Consider the following 22,393-nt stretch of genomic DNA (forward strand, 5'->3'; position numbering starts at 1 on the left):
CAGTGGTCAGAATTGTAAAAATTGACCCGGTCCATAACGTGCAAACCACCCTTGGGGGTAAAGGGGTTAAAGTGTTTTTTTTTTTTTTACTTTTTGTAACATTTACCCTGAATTAAACAAAAGGAAAAAAGTATCCAAAAAATAAAGGGCCATATGTTGCGAATGCAAAAAATTAGGGCTGTTGTCCCATCGTGTGTGCACAATTACTAAAAAGTGCCTATATAGTGCTAAATCGATTGTTGGGGATTACACAAATAGCTTTAATCAGAAAACGCTCCAGGCTGTTCCATGAAGTGAATAGACATTTACTGCCAGAAACGTGACCGCTTTAAAGGGAACCTTTAGGAAAGGGTTGAATCAAACACCCGAAAACCCCGCCTCTATGGCTGAAAATTGTTCCCTCCAAATTCAGATGACAGAGTCCCTTTAACAGTGATCGCTGAGCTGTGATTGGTAGTATAATGGAGAGGTGAAGGCATGCTAACAGAGAAGTCTGAAGAAACTCCCAGTTGCACAACAAGCTGAAATTTCACATACTGCGCTATAAAAGAAACAAATGTGAATATCATTGCAATGGAACGACGCAGTGTGATAAGAAAAAGAGCCGCTGGTTGCTAGGGAATCCCCACGTGTAATCCAGCTGTCTAGTAGCTGTCAATCATTCAGCTGAGGCAACGAAAACAATCTCTGAACACTTACAAATACTCGGAGATCACCTGAGCCACGAGAACACTCGCTCATCACTAGTATAGAACTTAATTTTATGAGCAAGTGCTAGGTCCTCTTTAAAACAATCCTTGTAAAGGCAAAATAAAATTTGCACTCCATAGGATGCCCTTTTCCTTGTGGCTTTGTTGGTAACATCATGTGATCATTGTATTCTATTCTTAAATGAGCCGCATCGTGTACTGCTGTCTGCCATGATGGTGCCATAGTTTGAGGTGCCCATTGCTTTTACTTGCTGTGAGCACATTCTTCTTGGCACATGCCGTGTTGGGTTGTAATCCGGGTTGGTTTCCAATTCCTATAAGTGCGCAACATATGTATAGAAGATGAAAGTTGTTGGTAAGTAAATAGAAAGTGTCATTTTCACATGGAATAGCGCTAGGGCCGGGTACAGTGGTGTCACTAGAGTGCGATGGGCCGTGGGGCAAGGTTTGGACCTGGACATCCCCTTTCCCCAATAGTGAGATGCCTGGACCCTTGTAGCATTCTAGATCCCATACATCCGTTTTCACCGCCCAGGTAACGTCCCCCGTCCTGGACTCTTCTGGTAATGTCCCCAATTCCTGGGTCCCTTGTTAACATTTACCCCCCAGCCTGGGCCCCTTTCCGGTACGGTGTCCCCGGCCTGGGCCCCTTTCCGGTACGGTGTGGCCTGGGCCCCTTTACCGTACGGTGTCCCCAGCCTGGGCCCCTTTCCGCTACGGTGTCCCCGGCCTGGGCCCCTTTCCGCTACAGTGTCCCCGGCCTGGGCCCCTTTCCGGGACGGTGTCCCCGGCCTGGGCCTCTTTCCCGCACGGTGTCCCCGGCCTGGGCCCCTTTCCGGCACGGTGTCCCCGGCCTGGGCCCCTTTCCGGCACGGTGTCCCCGGCCTGGGCCCCTTTCCGGCACGGTGTCCCCGGCCTGGGCCCCTTTCCGGCACGGTGTCCCCGGCCTGGGCCCCTTTATCGCACGGTGTCCCCGGCCTGGGCCCCTTTCCGGGACGGTGTCGCCGGCCTGGGCCCTTTTCCGGGACGGTGTCCCCGGCCTGGGCCCCTTTATCGCACGGTGTCCCCGGCCTGGGCCCCTTTCCGGGACGGTGTCGCCGGCCTGGGCCCTTTTCCGGGACGGTGTCCCCGGCCTGGGCCCTTTTCCGGGACGGTGTCGCCGGCCTGGGCCCTTTTCCGGGACGGTGTCGCCGGCCTGGGCCCTTTTCCGGGACGGTGTCCCCGGCCTGGGCCCCTTTATCGCACGGTGTCCCCGGCCTGGGCCCCTTTCCGGGACTGTGTCCCCGGCCTGGGCCCTTTTCCGGGACGGTGTCGCCGGCCTGGGCCCTTTTCCGGGACGGTGTCCCCGGCCTGGGCCCCTTTCCGGGACGGTGTCGCCGGCCTGGGCCCTTTTCCGGGACGGTGTCCCCGGCCTGGGCCCCTTTCCGGCACGGTGTCCCCGGCCTGGGCCCCTTTCCTGCACGGTGTCCCCGGCCTGGGCCCCTTTATCGCACGGTGTCCCCGGCCTGGGCCCCTTTCCGGGACGGTGTCGCCGGCCTGGGCCCTTTTCCGGGATGGTGTCCCCGGCCTGGGCCCCTTTATCGCACGGTGTCCCCGGCCTGGGCCCCTTTCTGGGACGGTGTCCCCGGCCTGGGCCCCTTTCCGGGACGGTGTCCCCGGCCTGGGCCCCTTTCCGGGACGGTGTCCCCGGCCTGGGCCCCTTTCCGGGACGGTGTCCCCGGCCTGGGCCCCTTTCCGGGACGGTGTCCCCGGCCTGGGCCTCTTTCCCGCACGGTGTCCCCGGCCTGGGCCTCTTTCCCGCACGGTGTCCCCGGCCTGGGCCTCTTTCCCGCACGGTGTCCCCGGCCTGGGCCTCTTTCCCGCACGGTGTCCCCGGCCTGGGCCCCTTTCCGGCACGGTGTCCCCGGCCTGGGCCCCTTTCCGGCACGGTGTCCCCGGCCTGGGCCCCTTTATCGCACGGTGTCCCCGGCCTGGGCCCTTTTCCGGGACGGTGTCCCCGGCCTGGGCCCCTTTATCGCACGGTGTCCCCGGCCTGGGCCCCTTTCCGGGACGGTGTCGCCGGCCTGGGCCCTTTTCCGGGACGGTGTCCCCGGCCTGGGCCCTTTTCCGGGACTGTGTCGCCGGCCTGGGCCCTTTATCAGGACGTTGTCCCCGGCCTGGGCCCCTTTATCGCACGGTGTCCCCGGCCTGGGCCCCTTTATCGCACGGTGTCCCCGGCCTGGGCCCCTTTATCGCACGGTGTCCCCGGCCTGGGCCCCTTTATCGCACGGTGTCCCCGGCCTGGGCCCCTTTATCGCACGGTGTCCCCGGCCTGGGCCCCTTTATCGCACGGTGTCCCCGGCCTGGGCCCCTTTCCGGGACGGTGTCGCCGGCCTGGGCCCTTTTCCGGGACGGTGTCCCCGGCCTGGGCCCCTTTATCGCACGGTGTCCCCGGCCTGGGCCCCTTTCCGGGACGGTGTCCCCGGCCTGGGCCTCTTTCCCGCACGGTGTCCCCGGCCTGGGCCTCTTTCCCGCACGGTGTCCCCGGCCTGGGCCCCTTTCCGGCACGGTGTCCCCGGCCTGGGCCCCTTTCCGGCACGGTGTCCCCGGCCTGGGCCCCTTTCCGGCACGGTGTCCCCGGCCTGGGCCCCTTTATTGCACGGTGTCCCCGGCCTGGGCCCCTTTCCGGGACGGTGTCGCCGGCCTGGGCCCTTTTCCGGGACGGTGTCCCCGGCCTGGGCCCTTTTCCGGGACGGTGTCCCCGGCCTGGGCCCCTTTATCGCACGGTGTCCCCGGCCTGGGCCCCTTTATCGCACGGTGTCCCCGGCCTGGGCCCCTTTCCGGGACGGTGTCGCCGGCCTGGGCCCTTTTCCGGGACGGTGTCCCCGGCCTGGGCCCCTTTATCGCACGGTGTCCCCGGCCTGGGCCCCTTTCCGGGACGGTGTCCCCGGCCTGGGCCTCTTTCCCGCACGGTGTCCCCGGCCTGGGCCTCTTTCCCGCACGGTGTCCCCGGCCTGGGCCCCTTTCCGGCACGGTGTCCCCGGCCTGGGCCCCTTTCCGGCACGGTGTCCCCGGCCTGGGCCCCTTTATCGCACGGTGTCCCCGGCCTGGGCCCCTTTCCGGGACGGTGTCGCCGGCCTGGGCCCTTTTCCGGGACGGTGTCGCCGGCCTGGGCCCTTTTCCGGGACGGTGTCCCCGGCCTGGGCCCCTTTATCGCACGGTGTCCCCGGCCTGGGCCCCTTTCCGGGACGGTGTCGCCGGCCTGGGCCCTTTTCCGGGACGGTGTCCCCGGCCTGGGCCCCTTTCCGGGACGGTGTCGCCGGCCTGGGCCCTTTTCCGGGATGGTGTCCCCGGCCTGGGCCCCTTTATCGCACGGTGTCCCCGGCCTGGGCCCCTTTCCGGGACGGTGTCGCCGGCCTGGGCCCTTTTCCGGGACGGTGTCGCCGGCCTGGGCCCTTTTCCGGGACTGTGTCCCCGGCCTGGGCCCCTTTATCGCACGGTGTCCCCGGCCTGGGCCCCTTTCCGGGACGGTGTCGCCGGCCTGGGCCCTTTTCCGGGACGGTGTCCCCGTCCTGGGCCCCTTTATCGCACGGTGTCCCCGGCCTGGGCCCCTTTCCTGCACGGTGTCCCCGGCCTGGGCCCCTTTCCGGGACGGTGTCGCCGGCCTGGGCCCTTTTCCGGGATGGTGTCCCCGGCCTGGGCCCCTTTATCGCACGGTGTCCCCGGCCTGGGCCCCTTTCTGGGACGGTGTCCCCGGCCTGGGCCCCTTTCCGGGACGGTGTCCCCGGCCTGGGCCCCTTTCCCGCACGGTGTCCCCGGCCTGGGCCCCTTTCCCGCACGGTGTCCCCGGCCTGGGCCTCTTTCCCGCACGGTGTCCCCGGCCTGGGCCTCTTTCCCGCACGGTGTCCCCGGCCTGGGCCCCTTTATCGCACGGTGTCCCCGGCCTGGGCCTCTTTCCCGCACGGTGTCCCCGGCCTGGGCCTCTTTCCCGCACGGTGTCCCCGGCCTGGGCCCTTTTCCGGGACGGTGTCCCCGGCCTGGGCCCCTTTATCGCACGGTGTCCCCGGCCTGGGCCCCTTTCCGGGACGGTGTCGCCGGCCTGGGCCCTTTTCCGGGACGGTGTTGCCGGCCTGGGCCCTTTTCCGGGACTGTGTCCCCGGCCTGGGCCCCTTTATCGCACGGTGTCCCCGGCCTGGGCCCCTTTCCGGGACGGTGTCGCCGGCCTGGGCCCTTTTCCGGGACGGTGTCCCCGGCCTGGGCCCCTTTATCGCACGGTGTCCCCGGCCTGGGCCCCTTTCCTGCACGGTGTCCCCGGCCTGGGCCCCTTTCCGGGACGGTGTCGCCGGCCTGGGCCCTTTTCCGGGATGGTGTCCCCGGCCTGGGCCCCTTTATCGCACGGTGTCCCCGGCCTGGGCCCCTTTCTGGGACGGTGTCCCCGGCCTGGGCCCCTTTCCGGGACGGTGTCCCCGGCCTGGGCCCCTTTCCCGCACGGTGTCCCCGGCCTGGGCCTCTTTCCCGCACGGTGTCCCCGGCCTGGGCCTCTTTCCCGCACGGTGTCCCCGGCCTGGGCCTCTTTCCCGCACGGTGTCCCCGGCCTGGGCCCCTTTATCGCACGGTGTCCCCGGCCTGGGCCTCTTTCCCGCACGGTGTCCCCGGCCTGGGCCTCTTTCCCGCACGGTGTCCCCGGCCTGGGCCCTTTTCCGGGACGGTGTCCCCGGCCTGGGCCCCTTTATCGCACGGTGTCCCCGGCCTGGGCCCCTTTCCGGGACGGTGTCGCCGGCCTGGGCCCTTTTCCGGGACGGTGTCGCCGGCCTGGGCCCCTTTCCGGCACAGTGTCCCCGGCCTGGGCCCTTTTCCGGGACGGTGTCCCCGGCCTGGGCCCCTTTATCGCACGGTGTCCCCGGCCTGGGCCCCTTTCCGGGACGGTGTCGCCGGCCTGGGCCCTTTTCCGGGACGGTGTCCCCGGCCTGGGCCCCTTTCCGGCACAGTGTCCCCGGCCTGGGCCCCTTTCCTGCACGGTGTCCCCGGCCTGGGCCCCTTTATCGCACGGTGTCCCCGGCCTGGGCCCCTTTTGCTCTTCAGCAGATTTTAAAATAAAATGAGCGGTTATTCTGACGCTCTCCCATCTCCTGTACCCAGAGCTGACGGGCAGCGGATAACGTCACTGGCAGGCTGTCTTCTGCCTCCATCTGATTGGCTGACAGTAGGTGTTGCTGGGCAGGGGCCGGAAGGTCTCACATCACAATACATTTCACCTGTGTGACTGTCCCTCCCCTGCTGTGTAAGATCATGAGGGCAGGTTACCCCTCTCCATCCTGTCACTTTCTTCCTGCTATTGTGCCTGTATTTTATATGTAAACCCTTGTCCCATGTGCAGCGTGCTGGCGACAATGCTGGCGCTTTATACAGAATACTACCCGGACAATCCAGCAATATATAGAGACACGTCCGTGCATCGCATGGCGGCGTCACTGCGGAGGCACAGGTGACTGCATTACCATAGTTACCGGCGGCACTAGGACTGCGCGAGAGATGCACTGGCCCCTGTTCCTATTGGTCTCCTGGCTATAGACAATCAACCAATCTACAGTCAGTTATTGCGCGATGTAACTTCATATCGAGGCGTGAAGCGCAGGCGTGCTCCCATTGGCTGTCTCCGGGTGCAGGCCATGTGTTTCCGCTTCCTGTCTCTGGCTGCCCGGAAACGCCAGTCATCAGCAGCTGCACAAGAGAAGGTACGGTGGGGCTTGTGGGTTACGTTATTTACGTGGAGCCCGGTGTAGCGGCCTCATGGCGCCTGCAGTGCTCTCAGGCTTCTCACAAAGCTGCGGGGTTAAGGCTCCAGTGCTGGCAGACACCTGCTATATAGCAGGTTACATGGGAATCATTAGTGACTGGACGAACTACAGGTCCCAGCATGCCAGCCTCAGTAGGCCGGTACACCCATGTGGCGGCCCCGGGATGGCCCGATCCCTGCTATCACTAATATGGGCTGTGCGTGTCTTGCCTCCCAAGATCTCTGCTTGTTGTCAGTGAGCTCCAGTCCTGGTCGTGCAGATCCGACAGGTGCAGGGAAGAACTGCTGTGCAGGCGCTGGATGTGCTCCATGGATACAGCCCCACTGATGGAGAAATGGAATATGAATGCTGCCGGCCACAGGGGTTTACCCCATAAGTGATGTTTCCACAGCACAGACGAGAACTGTCTGATCACTGGAGGCCCCCCATTCATTAGCACAGGTGACCCCACCCCCCACACCATTCATTAGCACAGGTGACCCCACCCCCCACACCATTCATTAGCACAGGTGACCCCACCCCCCACACCATTCATTAGCACAGGTGACCCCACCCCCACACCATTCATTAGCACAGGTGACCCCCCCCCCCACCATTCATTAGCACAGGTGACCCCCCCACCATTCATTAGCACAGGTGACCCCCCCACCATTCATTAGCACAGGTGACCCCCCCACCATTCATTAGCATAGGTGACCCACCCCACCATTCATTAGCATAGGTGACCCCCCCCACCATTCATTAGCACAGGTGAACCCCCCCCCCCCATCCATTAGCATGGGTGACCCCCCCCCCCCCCCCCGCGACCATTCATTAGCCCGGGGCCCCCTTCCCCTTCAGTCCGCTTTGAACAAAGTGTCATGGTCACAGCTGCACTCTCAGGAGCCTGCAGCCATAGCTGAGGACACGGGTGTCTTTTTCTAGGTCTCATGGACATTGGAAGGCGCAGGACGGGTGACGGCCATTGACATCACTATAAAGCCTCTTTCACACTTCTGTCTTTCCTCCCGTCGAAATCCGTCGCGTTTTGAAAAAACTGGATCCTGCAAATTTTTCTGCTGGATCCTTTTTTTTCCCCATAGACTTGTATTAGCGACTGATTGTGACGGTTGGCCTTCCGTTTCATCCGTCGTGCACTGGATCTGTCGGAAAATAGCAGTCCGTTGTGAGGAGGAAACGTTCAGAGGAACGTTTTTCTGCACGTCGGAAAATCGCTTAGCGCTGTCCGTCGTCGGCTATAATGGAAGCCTATGGATGCAGGATCCGTCGCTGACTGTCACACATAGGAATCCAGTGATGTATCCCGTTTTTTCATTCTGAGCATGCCCAGAAGGATTTTCGAGTCTGGGAAATCTTTTTCTTTCGCTCTTTCTTTCTTTCTCTCTCTTTTTCTCTCTCTCTCTCTCTCTCCAGAATTTTATGCATTAAAATACAGGTACTATCGAATTCGACGGATCCATCAGGTTACTGGATGCGTTACATCCGTTTACCAATATTTTTAAAACGTCCGTCGAGACGTTGCGCCGACGCATTGTGATGGCCGTCTTAAGACGGAAGTGTGAAAGAAGCCTAACTTTGGCTCCAGGGTATTTATCCGGCATCCAATGATTCTACCAATCCAGCACTTACTACACTGCTACATGTAATATACAAGGTCTCACCCTCATATACTTTACCGTGACCGACCAGTCATCCAGGATGTCCCCTCCCCCGCTCTCATTCTGACATTTCACTGGTGATTGCCTGTTTTCTATTGCAGGTTTCCAACTGTAATGTGACCCGAGCCCACCATGGCCGACCTGAGGAAGCCACACACAGATCCAGACAGGTAACTTCAGATAGTTGGTGAAATGTGTGGTGCTTGTTGCCGCATCATTAGGTCTAAAGTGGGTAAATATGTGACGACACTGAATGTCATCAGATACAGACACGATGCGCCAGCGCTCTGTGATAAATGAATGCATGAACTCCAATATTGCTGTAGACATTAAAGGGGTTTTCCCACAAACAAAAGTTCATTTTAATCAAAAGATCTTGGAATAATTCCACAATTGGATGTGTTTAAATTATATGTTCCTGTGCTGAGATCTTATAAATGTGTCCCTGCTGTGTACTGTGTAATGGCCGTGTCTGACTGTTCTGATCATTCCACAGCTACTGGGCAGGGAGGAAGCAGAAGAGAATACAGACAGGACAGGATGGGATCACAGCTGATTCTTTCTGTGAGGTAAAATATCTCCTTACCTCAGAAAGAATCAGCAGTGATCCCCAGCTGTCCTGTCCTTATAATGTTCTGCGTCCTCCCCTGTTCAGGAGCTACAGTATGATACGATCAGACCATGTCCCTGCACGGCCATTACACTGTATACAGCAGGAGCACATTTATAAGATTATCTCAGCACGGGAACATTAAAAACACCCAATTGTGGAAATTATTAGTATTCCAAGATCTATTGACTAAAATGAACTTTTGTTCATGTGAAGACCTCTTTAAAAACATAAAGTAGTTAGTGTTTTTTTGATCAAAGAGAGCAAAGGCCATGCAGTCATGTGAAGGTGACCTTTTAATATGGATGGTCCCTAACCAGTATATGTTCTACCTCTCCATGTCCGTGTTGGAGATGGGGGGCTGTGATGCTTCCATACTGACCTAAATATTGAAAATATTTACGTATTTACAGAACTACTCATTGAGGAAGCGTCGGAATCGATGCCAGAAAGAACAGTCCCGTTATATGGAGTCAGTATCTGTAATGTACTCCTTACTGGCCCTCGATTAAGAGCCACCATCATGGGCTTCATGGAGCACTCTGCAGATGACACTAGGACAGGCAGATGGGCCAGTTGCACCACAGGTAGCTTAACCCCATACCGACATCGGGCGTAATTGTACGCCGATGTTGGTATCCCTCCCTTTCATGTGGGCTCCGGCGGTGAGCCCACATCTTCTCGGGGATATGTCAGCTGTTTTGAACAGCTGACATGTTCCCGCAAAAGCCACCGGTGAAATTGCAATCCACCCGTGGCTATTGACTAGTTAATGTGCCTTGTGAAAGTATTTGGACCCTGGAACTTTTCAACCTTTTCCCACATATCATGCTTCAAACATAAAGATACCAAATGTAAATTTTGGGTGACGAATCAACAAGTGGAACACAATTGTGAAGTTGAACGAAATTTATTGGTTATTTTAAATTTTTGTGGAAATTCAAAACCTGAAAAGTGGGGCGTGCAATATTATTCGGCCCCTTTAACTCAATACTTTGTTGCGCCACCTTTTGCTGCGATTACAGCTGAAAGTCACTTGGGGTATGTCTCTATCAGTTTTGTACATCGAGCGACTGTAATTCTTACCCATTCTTCCTTGGCAAACAGCTCGAGCTCAGTGAGGTTTGATGGAGATCATTTGTGAACAGCAGTTTTCAGCTCTTTCCACAGATTCTTGATTGGATTGAGGTTTGGACATTGACTTAGCCATTCTAACACCTGGATACGTTTATTTGTGATCCATTCCATTGTAGATTTTGCTTTATGTTTGTTATCATTGTCTTGTTGGAAGACAAATCTCCGTCCCAGTCTCAGGTCTTTTGCTGACTCCAACAGGTTTTCTTCAAAAATGGTCCTGTATTTGGCTCCATCCATCTTCCCATCAATTTTAACCATCTTCCCTGTCCCTGCTGAAGAAAAGCAGGCCCAAACCATGATGCTGCAACCACCATGTTTGACAGTGGGGATGGTGTGTTCAGGGTGACGAGTTGTGTTGCCTTTGCGCCAAACATATTATTTGGCATTGTTGCCAAAAAGTTTGATTTTGGTTTCATCTGACTAGAGCACCTTCTTCCACATGTTTGGTGTGTCTCCCAGGTGCCTTGTTGTGAACTTTAAACTACACATTTTATGGATATCTTTGAGATATGGCTTTCTTCTTGCCACTCTTCCATAAAGGCCCGATTTGTGCAGTGTATGACTGATTGTTGTCCTATGGACAGAGTGTCTCACCTCAGCTGTAGATCTCTGCAGTTCATCCAGAGTGATCATGGGCCTCTTGGCTGCATCTCTGATCAGTCTTCTCCTTGTTTGAGATGAAAGTTTAGACGGATGGCCAGGTCTTGGTAGATTTTCAGTGGTATGATACTCCTTCCATTTCAATATGATTGCTTGCCCTGTGCTCCTTGGGATGTTTAAAGTTTTGGAAACCATTTTGTATCCAAATCCAGCTTTAAACTTCTCTACAACAGTATCACGGACCTGCCTGCTGTGTTCCTTGGTCTTCATGATGCTCTCTGTGCTTCAACCAGAGACAACCAAGAGCAGGTGCATTTATACGGAGACTTGATTACACACAGGTGGATTATATTTATAATCATTAGGCATTTAGGACAACATTGGATCATTCAGAGATCCACAATGAACTTCTGGAGTGAGTTTGCTGCACTGAAAGTAAAGGGGCCAAATAATATTGCACACCCCACTTTTCAGTTTTTGAATTTACACAAAAATTTAAAATGACCAATAAATTTTGTTCAACTTCACAATTATGTTCCACTTGTTGTTGATTCTTCACCAAAAATGTACATTTGGCATCTTTATGTTTGAAGCATGATATGTGGGAAAAGGTTGAAAAGTTCCAGGGGGCCGAATACTTTCGTAAGACACTGTAAATGCCGCTGTCAAATGCTGACAGCATTTAAATGGCGCTACCAGCAATCACGACGGAAATACGCACACCAGTGACCCGCGTCACATGATCGCGGTTCACCGGTTTGCTCTCCTGGAGACCTCTATGGTTTTTACTGCCGGATTGCTGTGAGCGCCACCCAGTAGTCGGCGCTCATGGCAAGTCAGCAATTCTACTACATTGAAGTGATCTGACCATCGCCTCTATGTAGCAGAGCCTGTCGAGTTGTGCCAGCTTCTAGTCTCCTATGGAGACTATTGAAGCATGGCAAAAGTAATAAAAAAAGTGTTTAAAAATATTTTTTAAAAATGCATATAAAAGTTCAAATCACACCCCCCCCCCCCATTCAAAATAAAGCAATAAAAATATTCACCGCACATGGAATTATTTTTCCCATTTTCTAGTATATGACATGGTAAAACCAATGGTGTCATTCAAAAGTACAACTCTTCCCTCAAAAAATAATCCCTCACATGGCCATAGTGACAGAAAATTAAAAAAGTTATGGCTCTGAGAAGGAGGGGAGCGAAAAACGAAAAAAATCTCCGGTCATGAAGGGGTTAATTAAGGTCAGTTTTGGTAAAAGAAGCTTTTGTGCTTAGTTTGACTGAATGCAAGGGATGTCGGTCACCTAGGAGCTCTGGTAGGTTTCATATGTGGCAAGGGCCTTTGTTGGCCTCCTGCTGGCTGATGTCTGTGGTGGCGGCAGAGATTAATACAGCTCCGAGTGGGACCTGAATCGGCACATGGGCTACAGTGGGAAGATGTTCAGGTGCCCATGTGACTGTCCTTACGCCAGCAAAACGGCTCTTTTATTACAACAGGATAAGTCACAAGATTCCTGTTGAACAGAGATCCACCTGTGAAGAAGCCAAACATGAAGCATCTAAGCAAAATCAGAAAACTGATAGAAGGGCAGCCCACGTGTCCACAGCCACCACACCCGTTAGCCAGCAGGTGGCCAACATAAAGGCCCTTGCCACTTATGAAACCTACAAGAGTTCCCATGTGACCGACATCCCTTGCATCCAGTCAAACCAAGCACAAAAGCTTCTTTAACCAAAACTGACCTTAATGAATCTACCCATGGCCCATCTGCCTGTCCTAGTGTCATCTGCAGACTGCTCCATGAAGCCCATGATGGTGGCTGTTAATCGAGGGTCGGTACTGAGTACATTACAGATATTGCCTCCATATAACGGGACTGTTCTTTCTGGCATCTATACAGACCCTTCCTTATCGAGCAGTTCTGTAAATACGTATGTGCAGGTCCATATGGAAGCATCACAGCCCCCTATCTCCAACACTGTGACCACGAAAATCAGAACGTCGTCTAATGTCCAAACCGACTTGTCGTTCTTCTCTCTTGATATGTTGCCAAACTACCACTCCATGTGCCAAACCAGCCTCCTATGAATGGGGAGTGAAAAGGCAACCAGGCATAGACCGCAACTAAAATTATGTCTGGGAAGGATGTGTGGATAAGGGTGCTGGGCCCTGGACATGGGGCCACGTGCCCAGATATGTACTACAAGAAAGGAAAAAATATAAAATTAATGTACAGATGTATAAATAAGGTATCTCAGAACCCTCGATGCATGAACTCCAATATTGCTGTATATGTTACAATATGTATGTAGTAGGTCATTGATGCGACCAGAGTATGGCTGCCATGGCTCTGGACACAGAAGCCCTGATCCATCAATGTTTTCGCCTCCAATCTGGGGTAAGACACCCTGCACGGCTCATGGTTGCACAATATTTTTTAATTAATGTTTTTTTCGGACCAGTTTCACCTAGTTCTGACAAAATGGTCAGAATGGGACCATGATGCATTAGTCTAATTCATGATGAGCTGTGGTGTACCTTAACCCAGAAATCTTACTTCAGTCACTGACTGGAGTAAGATCTGTAGCGAGGCATATGCTACTTATCAGGCATGCTGGATTCATTAAGAGGCATGCACCATTAATGAATCAGGAGTGTCCAACTCCATCGCACCCCCATCATCAGGGCTGGCGATGTTCACATCGGTCTTGATGAATTGGGGCCAGAATTCTAAGGTGTACCGGAATATTCTAGCTAAAGAATTGGAGGAATTGCTTGGGTTTTTTTGCACTATTTTACCTTACATTGACTTGTTTTTTCATTAATGATTACATTTTATGGGGCTATGAATGGTGTGAAGATTCTACAAAGACCCTACTGCGGTTACTTAATCCTTTTACTAGCTTATATCACAGCTCATTTTTATTCAGTCGCCATGACAGCACAACGAGAGAGGGGATCCGCCCTTCAGGGACAGGAAACCTCAGACATAAAAGGGCGGCACCTCACTCACCCGCCAGTTGGTTTCCTGTCCCTGACAGTGGAACCTCTTCAGACAGGCCCCGAGAAGAGGGTCGAAGAAAGAATTTATCCCACGCCTGACAGACCGATGCAGGTAGCGGGGTCCCCCTACCTCGGCCTGGTCAGGTAGATGGAAGCACCACACGGCAGGGGTACTGTTGGTGTAGGTGTCGGCAGGAGGAAGCGGCCCGAGGCATTTAGGGCCTTGCTTCTACGACAGCTGCTTTTTACCTGGGGGTCTCCAGGGTGCCGCTTCTGCTGGGGCCTCCGGGGTCGGTCCGCCGCTTGCGCCGGGGTCTGCGGTGGCTAGGGAGAGCTGCCGTCCTTGTCCGGCGCGTCCGCTCTCAGCGCCGCAGCGGCGTCCGGAAGAGGCGTGTCCGGATGACGTCGCGAGCGGCGCGGGGCGATGACGCGGCCGCGCATGCGCGGTAGCGACTTCTTTTGGCTAATGGCGGCGCCCGGCGTCTGAGGAGGGATTTTCTGGCCACGAGGGGTCCAGCGCTTCAAGCGGACGCCTAGCGGTCACGACCCTACCAGCGCAGTACCGGTCGTCGGCAAGTGATTTCCCTGCTGGCCCCCATCCGGGGGTGGTACCCAGGGGGAGGAATTTAAACGGCGTACTGAAGCCACAGCTTGTTCCTGTCCACCATTTCCAATATGGAGTCTCTGGAAGGAACACCGCAGCTGGGCGGTGATCAGCAGCAGCAACCTGAACAGCCTTTGAGCAGCTCCCAGCGGCGTTCTAGTGGCAGTAGTCGCGCTGGTAGAGCTAAAGAGGCTCAGAAACCAACTAAGTCCTCAGGCCGTAAGAGATCTCCGGCTAAGAAGGACCCCCCAATCACGGTACCTCTCGCTGCAGGGATGGGTAAGTGAGCTTCGTGAAAGTACGTTTCTGATAGCTGTCCCTCCTTGTATTCCCTCTCTCCTTATTAGGGGAGGAAATCTGTGTCCAAATCCAAACATAGGGAGTGTGCCATCTGTACGGAGCCACTTCCAGATGGACATGAAAAGAAATTGTGTAGCATCTGCATTCAACGGTTAATTGAGGACGAGGCCCCTGACCTTACGTCTACTCTTAGGGATCTGGTTAGACAGGAGGTCAGAGATTCCATGAGGTCTCAGAAGTCAGTTTCAAAAAAGAGGAAGGAGATATTATCCCCAGCCTCAGATGTGGATTCAGACACGGGTGGTGTAAGCTCGGATTCTCATCCGTCATCATCATCAGAGGACATGGAATCTAGTCGAGCCTGTCTATCACTTGATAGGATTAACCGCTTGGTCAAAGCTGTCAACAACACCATGGGCATTGAGGAGACCCAGGCGGAATGTTCCATTCAGGACATAATGTTTAAAGGCATAGATCGCAAATCCAAAAGAGTATTTCCGGTAGTTGATAAAGTTAAATCACTGATTACGAGAGAATGGAAGAAACCCGAAAGGAAGGGGTCACTCCCACCAGCATTCAAAAGAAGATATCCCTTTGAGGAAGAGGCTTCTTCCTCCTGGGACAAGGTCCCGAAGCTGGATGCGGCGGTGGCCAAAGCTTGTAAAAAAACGTCTCTCCCATTTGAGGATCTGGGAAACCTAAAGGACCCGCTTGATAGGAAAGCTGAGGTATTCCTTAAAGGAGCTTGGGAAACATCAGCAGGTTCCCTGAGACCGGCGATTGCGGCCACCTGCACTGCCCGGTCGTTGATGGTATGGTTGGGTAATCTAGAAGACCAGCTCAAGGATAAGGTTCCTAGGTGCGAGATCCTATCATCTATGTCTATGATTCAGGATGCAGCAGCCTTCCTTTCGGATGCGTCAGCCGATTCCGTTAGGCTAGCTGCAAGGTCATCAGCACTGTCTAATGCGGCCCGTAGAGCTCTTTGGATAAAATGCTGGCCAGGAGACTTACAGGCCAGATCGAAACTATGTGGCATCCCCTGTGAGGGGGTTCATTTGTTTGGCCCAGTCCTGGATGAGCTTCTAGAAAAAGCAGGTGACAATAAAAAGCGATTCCCTCTTCTAACAAGACCCTTCTATAGACGAGACTACAACAGAGGAGGGCTGTATCGCCGAAGATCGGACAGAGATTCAAATAGAGATTCGACCAGATATAACTCTTATAGAAGAAGAGGTAGAGGTTATATGTTTAACTCCTCTAGAGACTCTAAAAAGCCTCAATGACTGGCGGACCAGGTGGGCGGTAGGCTGTTGGCCTTCTACCCAGCCTGGTTGAAAATCACCAATAGTCCATGGATACTCAGTATCATTAAAGAGGGGTTAAAGTTCCAATTCCACCATACCCCCCAGGACAAATTTAAATTAACCCCTATCCGTTCTTCTCCCGCAGAACAATTGGCGTTGGAGTCAGAAGTTCGAGATCTCCAAAGAAAGGGGGTTCTCGTTAAAGTACCTACGAAGGAACAAGGTACGGGGTTTTACTCCCCTTTATTCCTGATAAAGAAGCCAGATGGATCATATCGTACCATCATCAATCTAAAGGGCTTGAATGTATTCCTGCGGGTCCCATCCTTTAAAATGGAATCTGTGAAGTCGGCAATAAAGCTTCTTTTTCACAATTGCTTCATGGTTGTCTTAGATCTGAAAGACGCCTATTACCATGTCCCGATACATGCAACTCATCAGCGCTTTCTCAGGGTGGCGGTTTCTCTTGCCGGCACAGTAGAGCACTTTCAATATCGGGCACTCCCCTTTGGTGTTGCAGTCGCACCTCGGGTTTTCACTAAGATTATGGTAGAGGTTATGGCACACCTTCATGAGCAAAACATACTAATAATTCCCTACCTGGATGATTTATTGATTGTTGGGCGTTCAGAGTCACACTGTAAAGAGCAGTTGGAGAAAGTGATAGCAGCATTACACAACTTAGGATGGATTATCAATCTCAAAAAGTCGCGTCTTCAGCCCTCAACGTCACAGCAGTTTTTGGGTCTTACGGTGGATTCGGGTCAGCAGGAATGTCGCCTGCCAGACTCAAAAGTCGATTCTATTCGTCGGCTGGCCTCCAGAGCAATTAATAATCCCGTAGTCTCCTTAAGAAATGCTATGTCACTCTTAGGTTCACTTACTTCTTGTTTTCCGGCGGTGATGTGGGCACAGTTTCACTCCAGGTCTCTGCAATGGGATGTTCTGCATAATTTTCGGCGGCTGGGCGCTAACCTTGATAAAAAATTTTCCCTATCTGTAGACGCCACGGGTTCCCTAAGTTGGTGGACGCACATCCCTAATCTTCGTAGAGGTGTACCTTGGACAAATCAGATAACACGGGTGATAACAACTGATGCTAGCCCCACGGGTTGGGGGGCACACTGGGAAGACAATTACATTCAGGGTCTGTGGTCCCAATCGGAGCGAGACACGTCCTCCAATTTGAAGGAATTGATGGCGGTGGAACGCGCCTTAGATAGGTTCCTTATACCTCTGCAGGGTAGACATGTTAGACTACTCTCTGACAACCAGGTGACCGTTGCTTATGTGAACCACCAAGGAGGTACACGGTCTAGGTCATTAATGAACGTTACAAATCATATTTTTCAGATGGCCGAAAATCACCTGCTCTCCCTTACGGCCCTTCATATAAAGGGAAATCTAAATACCATGGCCGATTACTTAAGCCGCAACGAGCTCAAACAAGGGGACTGGTCTCTAAAACCGGCTGTCTTCAATCAGATCGTACGGTTGTGGGGATGTCCAGAGATAGATCTGTTTGCCAGTCGAGGAAACAAGAAACTCCATCAATTCTGTTCCCTAGACCCAAGGGACAACCCGTACGCAGTCGACGCTCTTCTGATCCCCTGGAATTTCAGTCTCGCCTACGCTTTCCCTCCTCTGAATCTCATTCCTATACTTCTGAGGAAAATTCGGGAAGACGGAGCCCGAGTGATTTTAATAGCCCCGTTCTGGCCCAGAAGGTCATGGTTCCCATGGTTGAGAAGCATGTCCATTTCCCAGCCATGGATCCTCCCAGAAATACCGGACCTCCTTTCCCAGGGTCCAGTCTTGCATCCACGAGTAACCAACTTGCACCTGACAGCATGGAACTTGAGAGGTCACTTCTGAAAGGAAAGGGATTCTCCCAAAATCTTGTAAATACTCTACTTAAAAGTAGGAAAGCCTCCACGACTAGCATTTATGTTAGGGTATGGAGGAAGTTCCTATCAAGTTCAGGAGCACAAATCAATCAAAAACCTGATATTGCTCAAATCCTAGAATTTTTACAGAAGGGCCTAGAGTTAGGCTTAGCCACCAGCACCCTTAGAGTTCAGGTTTCAGCTCTAGGGGCACTATATAATTCCAACATAGCCAGTAATCACTGGATAACAAGGTTTTTCAAAGCGGTCACCAGATCCAGGCCGGTTGTTAAACAAAAGATAGTGCCATGGGATCTAAATCTTGTGCTCTCGGCTCTAACACAAGCTCCGTTCGAGCCTATTGACTCTGTTCCAATCAAGATCCTGTCGGTCAAAACAGCCCTCTTAGTTGCCCTTACATCGGCAAGAAGGGTTAGTGATCTTCAGGCATTATCCAGGCAACGTCCATATATGCAATTTTTGGAAGATAGAGTGGTGATGAGGCCTGACCCTCTTTATCTTCCAAAGGTTGCCTCAAAATTTCATAGATCCCAGGAGGTGATCCTACCTTCATTTTGTCCTAATCCCTCTAACAATAAGGAGCAGAGATTTCATTGTTTGGACGTACGTAGGTGCCTTCTCAAATACATTTCTGTAACAGACACCTGGAAAAAAGACCACGCTTTATTTTTATCCTACCAGGGGGTTAGGAAGGGACTTAGAGTATCAAAAAATACCCTAGCCAGATGGATTAGGGAGGCGATATCTCTTGCTTATACCGCAGGTGGCGTGGAAATTCCAGAAGGTATAAAGGCTCACTCCACTCGTGCGGTAGCCACATCCTGGGCTGAGAGAGCAGAAGTATCGATTGAGGACATCTGTAAGGCGGCCACATGGTCTTCTCCATCCACCTTTCTTAGACACTATAGATTAGATCTAGGTGGCTCCTCCGACCTCACGTTTGGGAGAAGGGTGCTGGAAGCTATTATCCCCCCCTAGTCACTTTTTCACTTCTCTGAAAGTCTCTCGTTGTGCTGTCATGGCGACTGAATAAATACGTACGCTACTCACCTGGTAGCAGTGTTTTTTCAGGAGCCATGACAGCACCCTTATATTCCCTACCCTCTTTGTTTATGGGTTCAACAGTTCCTTTAGAAAAATTCCTAAGTTTATTCACTGGGTGAATTGTACCATATATTAATATTGTTTATGTGCTACTAACCTAGAAGGTCCTTTCATACTCTGTAAACCAACTGGCGGGTGAGTGAGGTGCCGCCCTTTTATGTCTGAGGTTTCCTGTCCCTGAAGGGCGGATCCCCTCTCTCGTTGTGCTGTCATGGCTCCTGAAAAAACACTGCTACCAGGTGAGTAGCGTACGTATTTCAATCTCGTCATTAATTATTATGATACAAAGTTTGAAAACTTCCATCTTACCAACTCTTCTTTTTCTCTAGATTTATCTGCATTTATCCTGCTTACATCAATAGTAAGAAGACGATTGCTGAAGGAAGGAGGATACCAGTTGAAAAGGTTTGTACCTGCAGGGAACCATATTGTAACTGCAGATCTGTCCACTTTGGTCATGTATGATTGTGCAGTGGGTACTAAAAGTATTCAGACCTCTTTAAATTTTTCACTCTTTGTTTCATTGCCGCCATTTGGTAAATTCAAAAAAGTTCATTTTTTTTCTCATTAATGTACACTCTGCACCCCATCTGGACTGAAAGAAAAACAGAAATGTAGACATTTTTGCAAATTTCCTCCATTGGAGTTCAGCTATGTTTAATTAAACTGATAGGACTTGATTTAGAAAGGCGCACACCTGTCTATATAAGACCTCACAGCTCACAGTGCATGTCAGACCAAATGAGAATCATGAGGTCAAAGGAACTGGCCAAGGAGCTCAGAGACAGAATTGTGGCAAGGCACAGATCTGGCCAAGGTTACAACAGAATTTCTGCAGTACTCAAGGTTCCTAAGAGAACAGTGACCTCCATAATCCTTAAATGGAAGAAGTCTGGAACCACCAGAAGTCTTCCTAGACCTGGCCGTCCAGCCAAACTGAGCAATCGGGGGAGAAGAGCCTTGGTGAGAGAGGTAAAGAAGAACCCCAAGATCATTGTGGCTGAGCTCCAGAGATGCAGTAGGGAGATGGGAGAAAGTTCCACAAAGTCAACTATCACTGCAGCCCTCCATCAGTCGGGCCTTTATGGCAGAGTGGCCCGACGGAAGCTTCTCCTCAGTGCCAGGCATATGAAAGGCCACATAGTTTGCTAAAAAACACATGAAGGACTCCCAGACTATGATAAATAAGATTCTCTGGTCTGATGAAACGAAGATAGACCTTTTTGGTGATAATTCTATGTGTGGAGAAAACCAGGCACTGCTCATCACCGGCCCAATACAGTCCCAACTGTGAAACTTGGTGGTGGCAGCATCATGCTATGGGGGTGTTTTTCAGCTGCAGGGACAGGAGGACTGGTTGTCATTGACACTCTTCCAGAGTGCTCTGGACCTCAGACTTGGCCGAAGGTTCACCTCCCAACAAGACAATGACCCTAAGCATAAAGCTAAAATAACAAAGGATTGGCTACAGAACAACTCTGTGACCATTCTTGACTGGCCCAGCCAGAGCTCTGACCTAAACCCAATTGAGCATCTCTGGAGAGACCTGAAAATGGCTGTCCACCAACGTTCACCATCCAACCTGACGGAACTGGAGAGGATCTGCAAGGAAGAATAGCAGATGATCCCCAAATCCAGGTGTGAAAAACTTGTTTCATCATTCCCAAGAAGACTCATGGCTGTACTAGCACTAAAGGGGCTTCTACTCAATACTGAGCAAAGCGTCTGAATACTTATGACCATGGGATATTTCAGTTTCTCTTTAATAAATTTGCAAAAATCTGTTTTTTTTTCAGTAAATATGGGGTGCAGAGTGTACCTTAATGAGAAAAAAAAATAACTTTCTTTCTCGCTTCATTGAGGGACACCGGTAACCATGGGGTGTATGCTGCTGTCTCTAGGAGGCTGACACTATGCAAATAAAGAAGTAACTCCTCCCCGGCAGTATACACCCTCAGACAGGCACCAGGCAACTCAGTTTTTGCTTAGTGTCTGTAGGAGGCGGACCTGGATCTAACACCAGATCCACATTTCTTTTTCTTTCAGGGATTGTGTGTGTTTATTAATCTTTTTCCCTTTCGTTTCAGATACACGTCTGGGGTTTACAGGGTGCAGTTCTTCTCACCCTGATTCCCCACATTAAGGCTACTTTCACACTAGCGTCGGAATCTCCCCGTCGCAATGCGTCGGGCAGAGATTCCGACGCTAGCGTTTGACGCACTGCACAATGGGTGCAGCGGATGCATTTCTCCGGCGCATCCGCTGCCCCATTGTAAGGTGCGGGGAGGTGGGGGCGGAGTTCCGGCCGCGCATGCGCGGTCGGAAAAAGCGGACCGTCAGGAGCAAAAAACGTTACATGTAACGTTTTTTGCTCCCGGCGGTCCGCCACAACACGGCGCAACAGTCGCACGACGGTTGCGACGTGTGGCAAAGCGTCACAATGCGTCGCTAATGTTAATCTATGGGGCAAAAACGCATCCTGCAAACAACTTTGCGGGATGCGTTTTTTGCCATAAACGACGCATTGCGACGTCTGAAAAAAAACGCCAGTGTGAAAGTAGCCTAAGCGACCGAGAGAGCAGTGTGGTATCACCCACATTGCACCCTCTCGGATCCTCTGGGCAGGACTTTGTTTCATGTCACCCTGGGGTGTTCATGTTTACTTTCGGTGGCCAGTCCTTGCCCTATCCTCGGGGTGGGCTGAGAGGAAGATGGTAGTCACCTGCGGTGACCTCCCCCCTCGCCGCTGTACGGGCGCTCCGTTACCGGGCTAGGGGATTCGGGGGCCATTAGGCGCTCTTTTATTTAAATCTCGCGCCTCTTTCTTCGCAGCGTTCTTTTTCCAACATATTCTTTTAATCCACAAAAAATACTACCAGTCCCAAAAGAAATATTAATATGCAGCAGGGTAGAAAGGAAACTATATTAAATAAAATTTAACTTTTAATATTAGTATTAAAAATGTAAAAGACAAGAACAGCTAACATACAAAACATAAACCGCACGCCACAAAAGTAGCAGAAAAACACCCACCGTTCAAAACATATATCAACTGCTGGGTGTATCATAGATAAGCTACTAGGGTGAATTAACAGGTACCGGTCAATAAAAACCAATGAGGCCGAGCACCAATCACAATACAGCACTGTCCCTGGGTAATATCAGTAACCTCTAAAATAGAGAATCCAACTGTACCATATCAACATAATATACATAATATACCATATGGTTACCCTCACATAAGAAAAGACATATGCTAGAAAAAGAAAATAAATGGAATGGTCTCACCCAGGTAGATCATACTTCATGTTCCTCCTGGTTTCTCTTGCAGTTCCAAAAGGGATACTTCAGATGGATCCCAAAATGTGGGGAAACGGATGAACCTTAACCCTCCGTCACATACAATATTCGGACTAACGAGTTCACATACAATGTGCCTGTCAGGCGCCTGCTGGAAAAATACCTATAATATCTAATGTTTGCAATTTCAGTGCTCTAAAAGTGATCAGTGACCTTCATAGGGATGTAATAAAAGAGACTACACATAATCAGTTGCAAAAAAATACATTTACTTAACATAAAACTAATAACTATGAAATACAAACTTTTCAAAACTCCCGCCAAATAGTCCCCAGTTCGACTCTCTCAAAAAAATGTACAAAGAAAATTTTTGAA

At 52.0% G+C, this 22,393-nt stretch overlaps 1 protein-coding gene across 1 annotated transcript in view; it reads left to right on the top strand.

Moving 5' to 3' along the window:
• Nucleotides 1-6,355: 6,355 nt before the first annotated feature.
• SRP19 (signal recognition particle 19) overlaps nt 6,356-22,393 on the top strand; it is a 39,121-nt gene continuing 23,083 nt past the window's right edge. Inside the window, exons 1-3 of the mRNA XM_069752855.1 lie at nt 6,356-6,424; nt 8,247-8,315; nt 19,048-19,123. Coding sequence (XP_069608956.1) covers nt 8,278-8,315; nt 19,048-19,123 — 114 coding nt within the window. The 5' untranslated portion in view covers nt 6,356-6,424; nt 8,247-8,277. The remainder of the gene's footprint in view (nt 6,425-8,246; nt 8,316-19,047; nt 19,124-22,393) is intronic.

The sequence above is a fragment of the Ranitomeya imitator genome, chromosome 1, assembly GCF_032444005.1.
Source record: "Ranitomeya imitator isolate aRanImi1 chromosome 1, aRanImi1.pri, whole genome shotgun sequence".
NCBI classification, from domain to species: domain Eukaryota; kingdom Metazoa; phylum Chordata; class Amphibia; order Anura; family Dendrobatidae; genus Ranitomeya; species Ranitomeya imitator.